The 13,385-nt window shown below is 41.3% G+C and overlaps 1 protein-coding gene across 7 annotated transcripts in view; it reads left to right on the forward strand.

Moving 5' to 3' along the window:
* klc1a (kinesin light chain 1a) overlaps positions 1–13,385 on the forward strand; it is a 102,818-nt gene that overhangs the window by 36,376 nt on the left and 53,057 nt on the right. For all 7 annotated transcript variants that reach the window (XM_043697512.1, XM_043697511.1, XM_043697514.1 and 4 more), the window contains exons 3-4: positions 871–1,101; positions 2,870–2,948. In XM_043697512.1, coding sequence (XP_043553447.1) covers positions 871–1,101; positions 2,870–2,948 — 310 coding nt within the window. The remainder of the gene's footprint in view (positions 1–870; positions 1,102–2,869; positions 2,949–13,385) is intronic.

The raw sequence follows: 13,385 nt of genomic DNA on the forward strand, positions 1-13,385 counted from the left end.
CAAACTCACTTTATAACATATGACCAACTTGAGATTAAACTTTTTAATTTGAGGACAGATTTCAAACTTTGTTTCTGAGAGTTGTCAAGCATGATTTTTTTCTCAATACTCATATATCTCTTGTGAAATTACAATGAAGTATTAAATGCATACATTTTCATATATAGCACAGAAATATATGTTGTGTAGCTTGCAGAAAATTGAATGTTCATAACTTAGGATTTCATCTAACCCAAGATGTGAATTATGTACATTATCAATTTTCCCTTGGTTCATAAAGGAAAATCGTCTTTGCACTAAAACTTGAAAATTAATTTAAAATGTTAGAATTATCACAAAATTGGGCAACAAAGTTAAAAGATTGGATCTCTTTTGCATTTGGGATGTTGAAAATATTATGTAATTTTACCGTGGGCATTATAAACCTGAGTATTGCTGAAAAAAGACATTTTGTTGGAGCTGTTGTCTTGCATTCATCAGGACATTTGCAAGAAAGGAGGAACAATGTTTTATAGCTTAGCAGTTAACTGTTAGTTGTCATCTAACTTTGTGTTTTCTCTATGACACTGCCTCCGCCAAAGTCCACTTGCTAACCAAAAAATGCACACTTCGCTTAACATCATAAGATGTTCTTCCCCTTTCTATTTTGGTATTTTTGCAAATATCTTGACCCTAAAACACCAAGCTTCAACAATGTTTTTTTTTGTGAGGTGTGCATTATAGTTACATATTTACTCTCTTAAAGTAATTTTTAAAATTTAAAATGCTGTTTTATAGATTTTTGGAAAATAGTTACAGTAATATAGTTTGTCACTTAAAACCATAATCTATAAAGTTGCAAAATATATTTATTATGCCTTTTGTTTTAAGGTGATGATGGCATTATCCAGTCACCTAAGTGCAGTGGAATCAGAAAAACAGAAATTACGTGCTCAGGTGCGTCGATTGTGTCAGGAGAACCAGTGGCTACGGGATGAGCTGGCGAACACTCAGCAAAAATTGCAAAAGAGTGAACAGAGTGTAGCTCAATTGGAAGAGGAAAAGAAACACTTAGAATTTATGAATCAACTCAAAAAATATGATCCAGATTCTTCACCACTGGTGAGTCAATAGTAGGTTTCACCTTATTCAGTGTCGCTTACACATAATTACCTCTTTTGGCTAAACTTTTTCACTTCTCTTACCTCCAACACACAGCAATTTAATGAGATAAATATGTGTATTTAACATTATCCATTATGCTTTTGCAACTAATAATTTTCCCTACTGATTAATTTATATTGATCTGTTAAAGCAAAGCTACCAGAGTTCAAAGTTTTGCAAATGCCACTATTATCAGCATAAAATAAGGTCATTAGAAATAAAAGCTAGAGAAACTCAGCAGGTCTGGCAGCACATGTGAAGAGAGAAACAGAGTTAATATCTTAAGTTTGATATGACTTCTGTTGGGAAGAGATGATTAGCGATATACAGCAGGGAAACAGAACCTTCGGTCCAACTCGTCCAAGCGGACAGATATCCTAAACAAAAACTAGTGCCACTTGTCAGCATTTGACTGTATCTCTCTTAAACCCTTCCTACTCTTATACCCATCCAGATGCCTTTTTAAATGTTGTAATTGTACCAATCTCCATCACTTCCCTGGCAGCCCATTCCATACATACACCACCCTCTGGGTGAAGAAGTTGCCCCTTAGATCCCTTTAAATCTTTGCCCTCTCACCTATGCCCTTTAGTTTTTGACTCCACCACCCCAGGGAAAAGACTTTATCTGTTTACCCTTTGCATGCCCCTCATGATTTTATAAACCTCCATAAGGTCAGCCCTCAGCCTTCAATGCTCCAGGGAAATCTGCCCCAGTCTATTTTGCCTCTCCCTCAAGCTCAAACCCTCCAACCCTGACAACATCCTTGGAAGTTTTTTCTGAACCATTTCAAGTTTCACAACATCCTTCCTGTAGCAGGGAGACCAGAATTGCACGGTATTCTATTAGTGGCCTAAACAATGTTCTGTACAGTCACAGCATAACCTCCCAACTCCCATACTCAAAGCACTGACTAATGAAAGCAAGCATACCAAATGCCTCCTCCACTATCCTATGAGCCTTTACTTCCAAGGAACTATGAGCCTGCACTCCAAGGTTTCTTTGTTCAGCAGCACTTCCCAGGACCTTCCCATTAAGTGTACAAGTCCCGCTCTAATTTGCCTTTCTAAAATGCTGTACCTCGCATTCATCTAAATTAAACTCCATCTGCCACTCCTCAGCCCACTGGCCCATGTGATCAAGATCCCCTTGTACTTTAAGGTAACCTCCTTTGCTGTCCACTACACCTCCAATTTTGGTATCATCTGCAAATTTACTAACCATACCTCCTATGTTCACATCCAAATCATTTATTTAAATGACAAAGGCAGTGGATCCAGCACTGATTCTTGTGGCACATGTCGGCCACAGGCCCCCAGTTTGAAAAGCAACTGTCCACCACCACCACCACCACCACCACCACCATCTGTCTTCGCGCCAGTTCTGTAAATGGCAGAATAGTCCTAATCCTTTCCTTCACTCTTAGACCTGCATCCGACATTGTAAGCTGTTTAATTGGGGGAATCTATCTCTTGAACTGCTTTAATACTGATAAAATACCTGACATTACGTTAATTCAATAACCTCCAATTTTATTTCACTTTCTATTAACCGGGCGAAGATAATTCAAGTTGCTGAAAAGCATCGAATATATGAGTATTCGGACCCAGTTGGGGTTAACTTTTAACTGCATACATCAACATTAATCATTTCACGTTTATTTACTTTGAGAAATTTAGGTAGTGTCCTTATAGATAATGTGTATTTTTTTTAATAAATTGTACAGGAGGACAAGGATACTGATTCATCCAAAGAACCATTAGATGACCTTTTCCCAAATGAAGATGATGAAGCAGGACAGGGAAGTAAGTGTTCAGAAAGATCTAGAAATGTGTATATACATCTTGTCATTTAATAATTTTGTAATGAAAATTGTGAGTTTCTTAAAATTACAAATTTAATTTTAATAGTTAAAGTATTAAAATTCCTCCATTGTCTTCAGCTTGACATTTAAAAATAAATATATTTCATAGACTTTTTAAATTAATTGTAATAGGCAAAAGATGGACATTCATCTGTAGATGATTCAAAATCATTGACTTGATGTTTAGGACCAGCTTCCATAACTGATGTATTTGACAGTTTGGCATTTATCTTGAGATTCTCCAGTATTACTTTTGAAGATGCCTTGGTAATAAAGCCCAAATTTTGTTAGAATTGGCTTGGCACACAATTAGGAGCATAGGGACATACAAATTTAATTTGTGTTTAAATTTTAGACTAACTAATGCATGGAATGCATAGTATTTAATTTACCTCTTGATTGACTAGTCGGTTTTGTGACTTGAATTGTAATCCATGTGTTCTCAACTGTGCTATTATGCAAATTGTACTAAGGGATGGTATACAACGTAATGTCTATGTTCAGAAATGGAGAAGATAAATGAAATATTTATAAACTGTCTTTTTGAAACGTTATTTGGCTCCTGACCTTGGTCATGAATGACATCTCTACTAATGGATAAAAAACATCTATCTCCATTTATCCCCAGTAATTTCATTCTCCATCTCAATCCATCATGTTCTTCCTCCTTGGAGTGGACTACCTGCTTATTTTCTTGAAATATTGCCCTCCATGTAAACTTTTGTCTTCACAAGTTCTCTTTTGTACTGATCAACTCAAGTGGTGTGTTAGTCTCACTTTCTCAGTTGTGGATAAGATTATCTCTGATCACTTCTTTGCATGACTCACCACCCACATTCCAGTTACATGCCCAAACCTCACCACTTTTGTTATCCATCTGTACAAAAAAAACTATTCAACCAATGAATTTCGAATTGCTTTTTCAAATTAGGAATTGTCTAACCCTTGTTCCTCCAGTAGCTACATCAGCTCTGCAGTTGGTCATTTGCTCAAATGCATCATTACCTCCATCTTTGCCCTAGGGAACTCCAGGTGCTTTTATCCAATAGGTGTGAGCTTCTTGCTCCCTGTACAAAAGAGGAGGAAGCCTTCTGGGTCGATGAGTAAACTGGGGGTTTATAGCATTGAGGTGCGGACCGTGATTCAAGTTGGAGAGTAAAGAGGAGCGTTATATTAATAAGCAGTTACTTAAAGAAATAGACATTGTTTTCTGCAACTGAGACCATCACTGAAGAAGTGACAACAGAAGATTTAAACAACAATATGATTAGGCACAGTTATTATTTGTACAAAGGAAAAATTCTGATTGGCAATCTGTTAAGAGTTCATTGTTTTCCCAAAAATCTAGTCTTGTATGTATTTAGCATTTAATTGAAATTTATTCTTTAAATTTCTTTCAGACTTGGGCAGGAATACACAAGATTTCTACGAGAAAGCAGTTATTAGTTAATTGGTTTGCTAGTTTAAACTAGTTTCTTCAGCTGCACCAGAGCTGACTCTGAGTCTCTATTAGGATAAATTCTAGGGTTGGAATGCAGCTGGTAGTGGATTGTGACTTGTTCTGAATGAAAAGCTGGAGTTTGGTGAGTGAGAGATCTCTACCTATTTCACCCTTCACCATTTGGACTATTCTTTGTTACAGTGGAATAAGTTGATTATTCCATAACTGATAACTTTACAAACCATTGATAAGTAGAATAACTTAAGATATGGTAGGGCAACTTGACTGAGTGAACATGCTAATCAGGAGAAAGTGGTTGAGCCGATCCATCATTCAATAAGATCTTGGATGATGTGATTATTCCGCATTCCTGTTTACCCCCGTAATCTTGTAATCCTTTGCTGATCAAGAATCTATTCACTCTGCCTAAAATTTTTCAAAGGCTTTGCTTCTAGCACCTTTGCAGGAGGAAAATTCTCCCTATTGCTGTCTTAAATGTTGACCCCTTATTTTTAAATAGTGGCACCCAGTTATAGATTCAGTCATGAGAAAACACTTTTTTCCATATGAACCCTTTTATGACCCGTCAGGATTTATTTTTTTTAGAGAGATTGTCTCTTACTCTAGCAAAACAAGCCGAGCCTGTCCAACCTTTCCCAGTAAGACAACCTGTCTTTTCTTGGTATTAAGTCTAGTAAACCTGTGAACTATTTTCAATGCATTTATAGCTTCCTTAGACAAGAAAACCAATTCTGTACAAGCGTACTTCGTATGTGGTCTTGCCAGTGTGTTGTAAAACTGAATTACAACTTCCAACATTTTATCCACGACAAGTGATAACATTCTAACCTTTTGCAATTCATGCACAAAGACATTCTGCTTCATTTGCATTCCTGAACTCTGCAAACTCTCTCCGTTTGCATCTTATTCTTGTTGCCAAAACAGGCAATTTTGTACTTACCATGTTGTACTCCATTCATAAGCCCTGTGTTCAGCCATTTAAGTTCTCTATATTTCTTTATAGCCTCTTTGTCCTCTTCACAACCTACTTTCCTACTTATCTTTGTAATTAGCAAACTTTGCAATGATATCTTTGGTTTGTTCTGATCCCTGTGGCAGATCATTTGTCACACCTCGTCAAGCATAAAATGACTCATTTATGCAATTGTTTTCTGCCAGCTGGCCAGTCTTCTCTGTGGGCTCCTGCACTATGATGTGCTTCAATAGTTTAGTTGAACGGTGTTCATAGAGTCAGAGAGATGTACAGCACGGAAATAGACCCTTTGGTCCAACTCATCCATGCTGACCAGATATCCCAACCCAATCTAGTCCCACCTGCCAGCATGTGGCCCATATTCCTCCAAACCCTTCCTATTCATATACCCATCCAGATGTCTTTTAAATGTTGCAATTGTACTAGCCTCCACCACTTCCTCTGGCAGCTCATTCCATACACGTACTACCCTCTGCATGAAAAAGTTGCCCCTTCGGTCTCTTTTATGTCTTTTCCCCCCTCACCCTAAACCTAAGGCCCTCTAGTTCTGGACTCCCCCACTCCAGAGAAAATACCTTGTCTATTTACCCTATCCATGCCCCTCATGATTTTATAAACCTCTATAAGGTCACCCCTCAGCCTGCGATGCTCAAGGGAAAACAGCCCTAGCCTATTCAACCTCTCCCTATAGTTCAAATCCACCAATCCTGGCAACATCCTTGTAAATCTTTTCTGAACCCTTTCAAGTTTCGCAACATCTTTCTGATAGGAAGAAGACCAGAATTGCACGCAATATTCCAACAGTGGCCTAACCAATGTCCTGTACAGCTGCAATATGACCTCCCAACTCCTGTACTCAATACTCTGTTCAATAAAGGAAAGCATATCAAATGCCGCCTTCACTATCCTATCTATCTGCGACTCCACTTTCAAGGAGCTATGAACTGCATTCCAAAGTCTCTTTTTTTCAGCAACATTCAAGAGGACCTTACCATAAAGTGTATAAGTCCTGCTAAGATTTGCTTTCCAAAAATGCAGCACCTCGCATTTATCTAAATTGAACTCCATCTGCCACTTCTCAGTCCATTGGCCCATCTGGTCCAGATCCCATTGTAATCTGAGGTAACCTCCTTCATTGTCCACTACACCACCAATTTTGGTGTCATTTGCAAACTTATTAAGTATACCTCTTATGCTCACTTCCAGACCATTTATATAAATGATTAAAAAGTTCTGGACCCAGCACCGATCCTTGTGGCACTCCACTGGTCACAGGCCTCCAGTCTGAAAAACAACCCTCCACCACTATCCTCTGTCTTCTACCTTTGAGCCAGTTCTGTATCCAAATGGCTAGTTCTCCCTTTATTCCATGAAATCTAACCTTGCTAACCCGTCTCCTATGGAGAATCTAGTTGAGCGCCTTACTGAAGTCCATATAGATCATGTCCACCAATCTGCCCTCATCGATCCTCTTCGTTACTTCTTCAAAAACTCAAGTCTGCGAGACATGATTTCCCATGTACAAAGCCATGTTGACTATCCCTAATCAGTCCTTGCCTTTCCAGATACATCCTGTACCTCAGGATTCCTTCCAACAGCTTGCCCACCACTGACGTTAGGCTCACTAGTTTATAGTTCCCTGGCTTGTCCTTATCTCCTTTCTTAAACAATGGCACCATGTTAGCCAACCTCCAGACTTCCAGCACCTCACCTGTGACTATCGATGATACAAATATCTCAGCAAGAGGCCCAGCGACCACCTCCCTAGCTTCCACAGAGTTCTAGGGTACACCTGACCAGGTCCTGGGGATTTATCCACTTTTATGCGTTTCAAGACATCCAACACTTCCTCCTCTGTAATATGGACATTTTTCAAGATGTCACCATCTATTTCACTTAATTCTATATTTTCCCCGTCCTTTTCCACAGTAAACACTGATGCAAAATACTCGTTTAGTATTTCCCCATCTCCTGTGGCTCCACACAGAGGTTGCCTTGCTGATCAATTGAAGATTTAAAAGTCCCTGATCCAATCTGAGTTTTGACAGAACCTCTGGGCCATTAAGGTCTGGGTTCAAATCCCACCTGCAGATATTGCCACATTCTGTGAGCAAGATGATTTAAGATATCTACCCGTGACCGTGAGATCTTATTTTCCACAATAGCCTATGATATGACATTTTATGGTTCTCCTTTATTCAACGCATGTCATTCTTTTTGAAAGAACTTGATTGATTAAACACAATTTTCCTTTAACAAAACCATTTTCACTCTACTGTATTACCTTGAACTGTTCTAAGTTCACCCCTAAATATCTTTCATCATAGCTTCTAATAACTTCACTATGATAAGCTTTTAGCTTTACTTTAGATCCTTTATTCAAAAATGAAGCAATTTACTACTTTCAAATCTAATGGAAAATTTCCTGAATCAGAGAGTTTTGTAAAGGCCAACACATGAACTATCTTGTTAGCCATTTCTTCTAAGGTCCCAGAATGAAGTTCATCACGATCCAGGGACTTGGCAGCTCATACTTCCAACAATTTTTAAAAAAACAAAAATCTTTCGTATGATATGGTCATTAGTAGTTAAGCAAGCATTTATTGCCTATCGCTGATTGTCCTAGGGAGAGTGATTTTGAAAACAAGTAGTGCTGGAGATCGCAGCGGATCAGACAGCATCCGTGGAGAGATGATTCTTCATCAGAGCTGAAGTGAAATGTGGAGGGGACAGCATTTATGCTATAGCTTGGTGGGGGTGGGGATGGTGGGAACGTTACGGGAGTGCAGTGTGGGAATAGTGGTTGTATGGTAATGGTGGAGAAAAAATGTTGATAGTTCAAATTAGGTGATTGGAATGTGAGAATAGCAGAACAATAGTTTGTCTCCTGCCAGACTTGAAAGCACAGACAGTCCCACTGGGATGATGACTGTTTTGCGGAACACCTCTGGTCCATGCGTAAGCATGACTATGAGCAGGTCATTTTAACAGTGTCCTGCTCGCATGCTCACATTTCTGTCCTCAGCATGCTGCTGTGTTCCAGTGAATTGCAGCACACACTGGAGGAACAACATCTGATCTTCAAACGAGGCACTTTACAACCTTCTGGACTTAATATTGAATTCAACACCTTTTAAATTGTGAATCATTTCTTCCCTTTTTGTTAGCTTGTTACATTCTGTTATCGTGTGTGTGTGTGTGTGTCTCATTTCCTCCTCCCACCCTCCTCATCCCCACCCAAATCACAGTGGCACTGTTTGTCTTTTCAAGTCTGGCGAGAGACACACCTTTGCTCTGCTGTTCACACATCTGATCACTTGATCTGAAATATCGATATCTTTCTTTCACCAGCACCCTACACCCAAAGTCACCTCCTCTTTCCACATTATAGCATAAATGCTGTCCCCTCCTCGCTTCAGCTCTGATGATGAGTCATTTACACTCAATGTTAGCTTGCTCCCTCTCCATGGTTGCTCTCTGACTCCCTGATCTCACGCATTTGTTGTTTTCAGTACATAATGAAGCATCTATAGTAATTTGTTCCTACAGAGATTGGTGTTGAGTTTTTTTTTAACTGCTGCATCTTTGGTTGTTGGCATACCTGCAAAGCTGTTAGGAAGGGAATTTCAGGATTGTGACCCAGCAATAGTAAAGAAGCAGTGATATTGTTCCAAGTCAGCATGGTGTATGGCTTGGGGGCTGTTTGTAGATCTAGGTGTCCCAAATTTACTTGCTACCATTTCCCTGGTGATCATAAATTTGATTAGATTAGATTACTTTACAGTGTGGAAACAGGCCCTTCGGCCCAACAAGTCCACACCGACCCGCCGAAGCGCAAACCACCCATACCCCTACATTTACCCCTTACCTAACATTAGGGACAATTTAACATGGCCAATTCACCTAATCTGCACATCTTTGTGACTGTGGGAGGAAACCGGAGCTCCCGGAGGAAACCCACGCAAACACGGGGAGAATGTGCAAACTCCACACAGTCAGTCGCCTGAGGCGGGAATTGAACCCGGGTCTCTGGCGCTGCGAGGCAGCAGTGCTAACCACTGTGCCACCGTGCCGCCCATAAATTTCTTGAGTGCCTTCTTTCTTTTCATTTTCCGATTTACAACTAGTTCTAGGATATTATTTGTATTCTCTATCGTGAGAGTGGCTGCAAAATAAGTGTTCATTTCATCTGCTGTTCCATCATTAATTCCCCAGATACTCTTTAATTGCGCCAGTACTCGATTTGTTAAATCTTTAAGTATCTACAAAAACTCTTACTATCTTAGTTTTTATATTTCAAGTTACTTTCTCTTGTATTTTCCTTATCGTGTAGTAACTCTTTGCACCCCCCCGCCCCTTTGTTCTGTGCAGTCATCTGCTTTACAACAAAACTTTGTATACTTAGGTAGTATTTTACCATTTGGTACTAAGCTTTAAGTTTTTGACTAACCATGGGTGGTGAGTCTGTCCCTTGGGATTTTTCTTTTTGTTGGAATGTAATTATTCTGTGAATCTGGGGGAGATGATACCCAAGTTGTATTATCGCAAATGCCTCATCTTCTGCCTCGGAACACTTCAACCCCAGGGCATCAACCTCAGGACTTCAACAGTTTCTTCATTTCCCCTTCCCCCACCTCACCCTAGTTCCAAACTTCCAGCTGAGCACTGTCCCCATCACTTGTCCTATCTTCTATTCCACCTATCCACTCCACCCTCCCCCCGCCCCCAACCTATCACATTCACCCCCTCCCCCACTCACCTATTGTACTCTATGCTACTTTCTCTCCACCCCCACCCTCCTCTAGCTTATCTCTCCACGCTTCAGGCTCTCTGCCTTTATTCCTGATGAAGGGCTTTTGCCCGAAACGCCAATTTTACTGCTTCTCAGATGCTGCCTGAACTGCTGTGCTCTTCCAGCACCAATAATCCAGAATCTGGTTTCCAGCATTTGCAGTCATTGTTTTTACCTATTACTCCAGAAGCTCAGCTGATGTTCTGGAGATCTGGGTTCGAATCTTGCTATTGCAAATAGTGGAATTTGAATTCAATAAAAAAAAATTAGAATTAAGAGTCTAATGATAACCATGAAACCATTGTTGATTGTTGTGAAAAACCCATCTGTTCACTGATGTCCTTCAGGGTAGGAAACTGCCATCCTTACCTGGTCTGGCCTGCATATAACCCCAGCCCCACAGCAAAATGATTGACTCTCATTTGCCTTTTGAAATGGCTGAGGAAGCCATTCAGTTGTATCAATCGCAACAAACACACGAAAAAAGAAACTAAACTGATTACCTGGCATCGACCTAGGCACCAGAAAAGACAATGGCAAAACCCTGTTGAACCTGCAAAATCCTCCTTACTAAGATCTGGGTGCTACTGCTAAAATTGGGAGAGCTGTCTCACCGATTAGTCAAGCAACAGCTTAACATTGCAAGTTACGATTCTGAGAGTATGACTATGCCCCATCCTTGGATGATATGTCCTGTCCCACCAGCAGGACAGAACCAGCAGAGGTGGTGGCACAGTCGTATATAGTTAGGAAGGAAATGCCCTGGGAGCCCTCAACTTTGACTCACGACCTCATGAAGTCTCGTGGCTTCAGGTTAAACATGGTCAAGGAAACCTCCTACCAGTTGCCATGTACCGCCCTCTCTCAGCAGATGAATCGGTACTCTTCCCTGTTGAACAGTACGTAGAGGAAACACTGACGATAGTGAGGGCACAAAATATACTCTAAGTGGTAGATTTCAGTGCCCATCACCAAGTGGCTCAGTAGCTGTCCTACTGCCGGTTGTGTCCTAAAGGACAAAGCTGCTAGATTGGGTGTGTGGCAGGTGGTGAGGAGAAAAAAAACTTGACTTCATCCTTACCAATCTGCCAGCTGCAAATGCATCTGTTTGTGACAGTTTCGGTAAGAGTGACCACCACACAGTCTTTGTGGAGACGAAATCCTGCCTTCACATTGAGAATAAACTCCATTGTGTTGTGTGGCACTATCATTGTAAAAATGGGACAGACTTCTAACAGATCTAGTAACTCAAGATGGGCATCCATGAGGTACTGTGGATCATCAACAGCAGCAGAATTGTACTCCAGCACAATCAGCAACATTATGGCCTGGCACAGCCCCCCTCAACAATTGCCATCAGGCCAGGGGATCAAACATGATTCAATGGAAGGTGCAGGAGGGCATGGCAGGAGCAGGCACCTGGCATACCTGAAGATATGGTATCAACCTTGATGAAGCTACCAAACAGGACTACTTAGTGCCAAACAGCATAAACAACAAGCGATCTCATGATAAACAGGTCAGTTCTATGTTCTGCAGTCTGGCCACATCCAGTCATGAATGATGGTGGACTATTGAACAGCTCACTAGAGGAGGAGGCTGCACAAATATCCCCATCCTCCATGATGGAAGAGCCCAGTGCATCAGTGAAGAAGGTAAGGCTGAAGTTCTTGTAGCAGTCTTCAACCAGAAGTGCTGAGTGGATGATCCATCTCAACCTCCTCTAGTGGTCCCCAGTATTACAGGTACCAGTCTTCAGCCAATTTGATTACTTCAGGTGATGTCAAGGAATGATTGGAGGCACTGGATACGGCAGTGGGCCCTGACAACATTCTGGCCTGTCCATCTATCTCTAAGTACAGAAGACTTGTGCTTAGGTTTTGCCACTCCCTTTGCCACGCTGTTCCAACACTGGCATCTACCCAATAATGTGTAAAATTGTCCATGTATGTCCTATACTTAAAAACAGGATAAATCCAACCTGACCAATTACTGCCCCATCAGTCTAATCTCAATCATTAGTAATGTGATGGAAGGTGTCATTGACAGTGCTATCAAGCAATAACCTGCTCAGAGATACATAGTTTGGGTTCTACCAGGGCCACTCAGCTCCTTACCTCACTACAGCTTTGGTTCAAGCATAGACAAAGAGCTGAGTTCCCGAGGTGAGGTGAGAGTGACAGCCCTTGATATCAAGGCTACATTTGACCAAGTGTGGCATCAGGAACCCTAGCAAAAATGGAAACAGTGGGTATCGGGGCAGACTTTCTGGTGGTTGGAGTCATACCTGACACATAAGATAGTCATGATTGTTTGAGGTCAGTTATCTCTGCTCCAGGACACCTCTGCAGAAGTTCCTCACGTAATGTCCTCGGCCCAGCCACCTTAATCTGCATCATCAATAACCTTCCCTTGATCGTGGGGTAGGGATGTTCTCCAATGATTACAATGTTCAGCACCATTTGTGACTCTTCAGATACTGAAGCAGTCCATAATCAAATGCAGCAAGATCTGGATAATACCCAGGCTTGGGCTGACATATGGCAATTTACATTCATGCCACACACATGCCAGGCTATGACCATCGCCAACAAGAGGCAATATAACCACTGCCCCTTGATGTTCAATGGTGTTACCATCACTGAATCTGCCACTATCCAGATCCTGGAGTTATCATTGACCAGCAATCCAGCTGGACATCACCATATAAACGCAGTGGTTATGAGAGTGGGTTAGAGGTTGGGAGTAATGCGCCGAGTAATTCACCTCTTGACTCCCCAAAACCTGTTCACCATCTATCTCCAAGGTGGAAATGTGTTGCTGGAAAAGCGCAGCAGGTCAGGCAGCATCCAGGGAACAGGAGAATCGACGTTTCGGGCATAAGCCCTTCTTCAGGAATGAGGAAAGTTTGTCCAGCAGGCTAAGATAAAAGGTAGGGAGGAGGGACTTGGGGGAGGGGCGTCGGAAATGTGATAGGTGGAAAGAGGTCAAAGTGAGGGTGATAGGTCAGACTGGGGTGGGGGCAGAGAGGTCAGGAAGAAGATTGCAGGTTAGGAAGGCAGTGCTGAGTTCGATGGATTTGACTGAGACAAGGTGGGAGGAGGGGAAATGAGGAAAATGGTGAAATCCGAGTTCATCCCTTGTGGTTAGA

The sequence above is a fragment of the Chiloscyllium plagiosum genome, chromosome 10 (assembly GCF_004010195.1).
Source record: "Chiloscyllium plagiosum isolate BGI_BamShark_2017 chromosome 10, ASM401019v2, whole genome shotgun sequence".
Taxonomy (NCBI): domain Eukaryota; kingdom Metazoa; phylum Chordata; class Chondrichthyes; order Orectolobiformes; family Hemiscylliidae; genus Chiloscyllium; species Chiloscyllium plagiosum.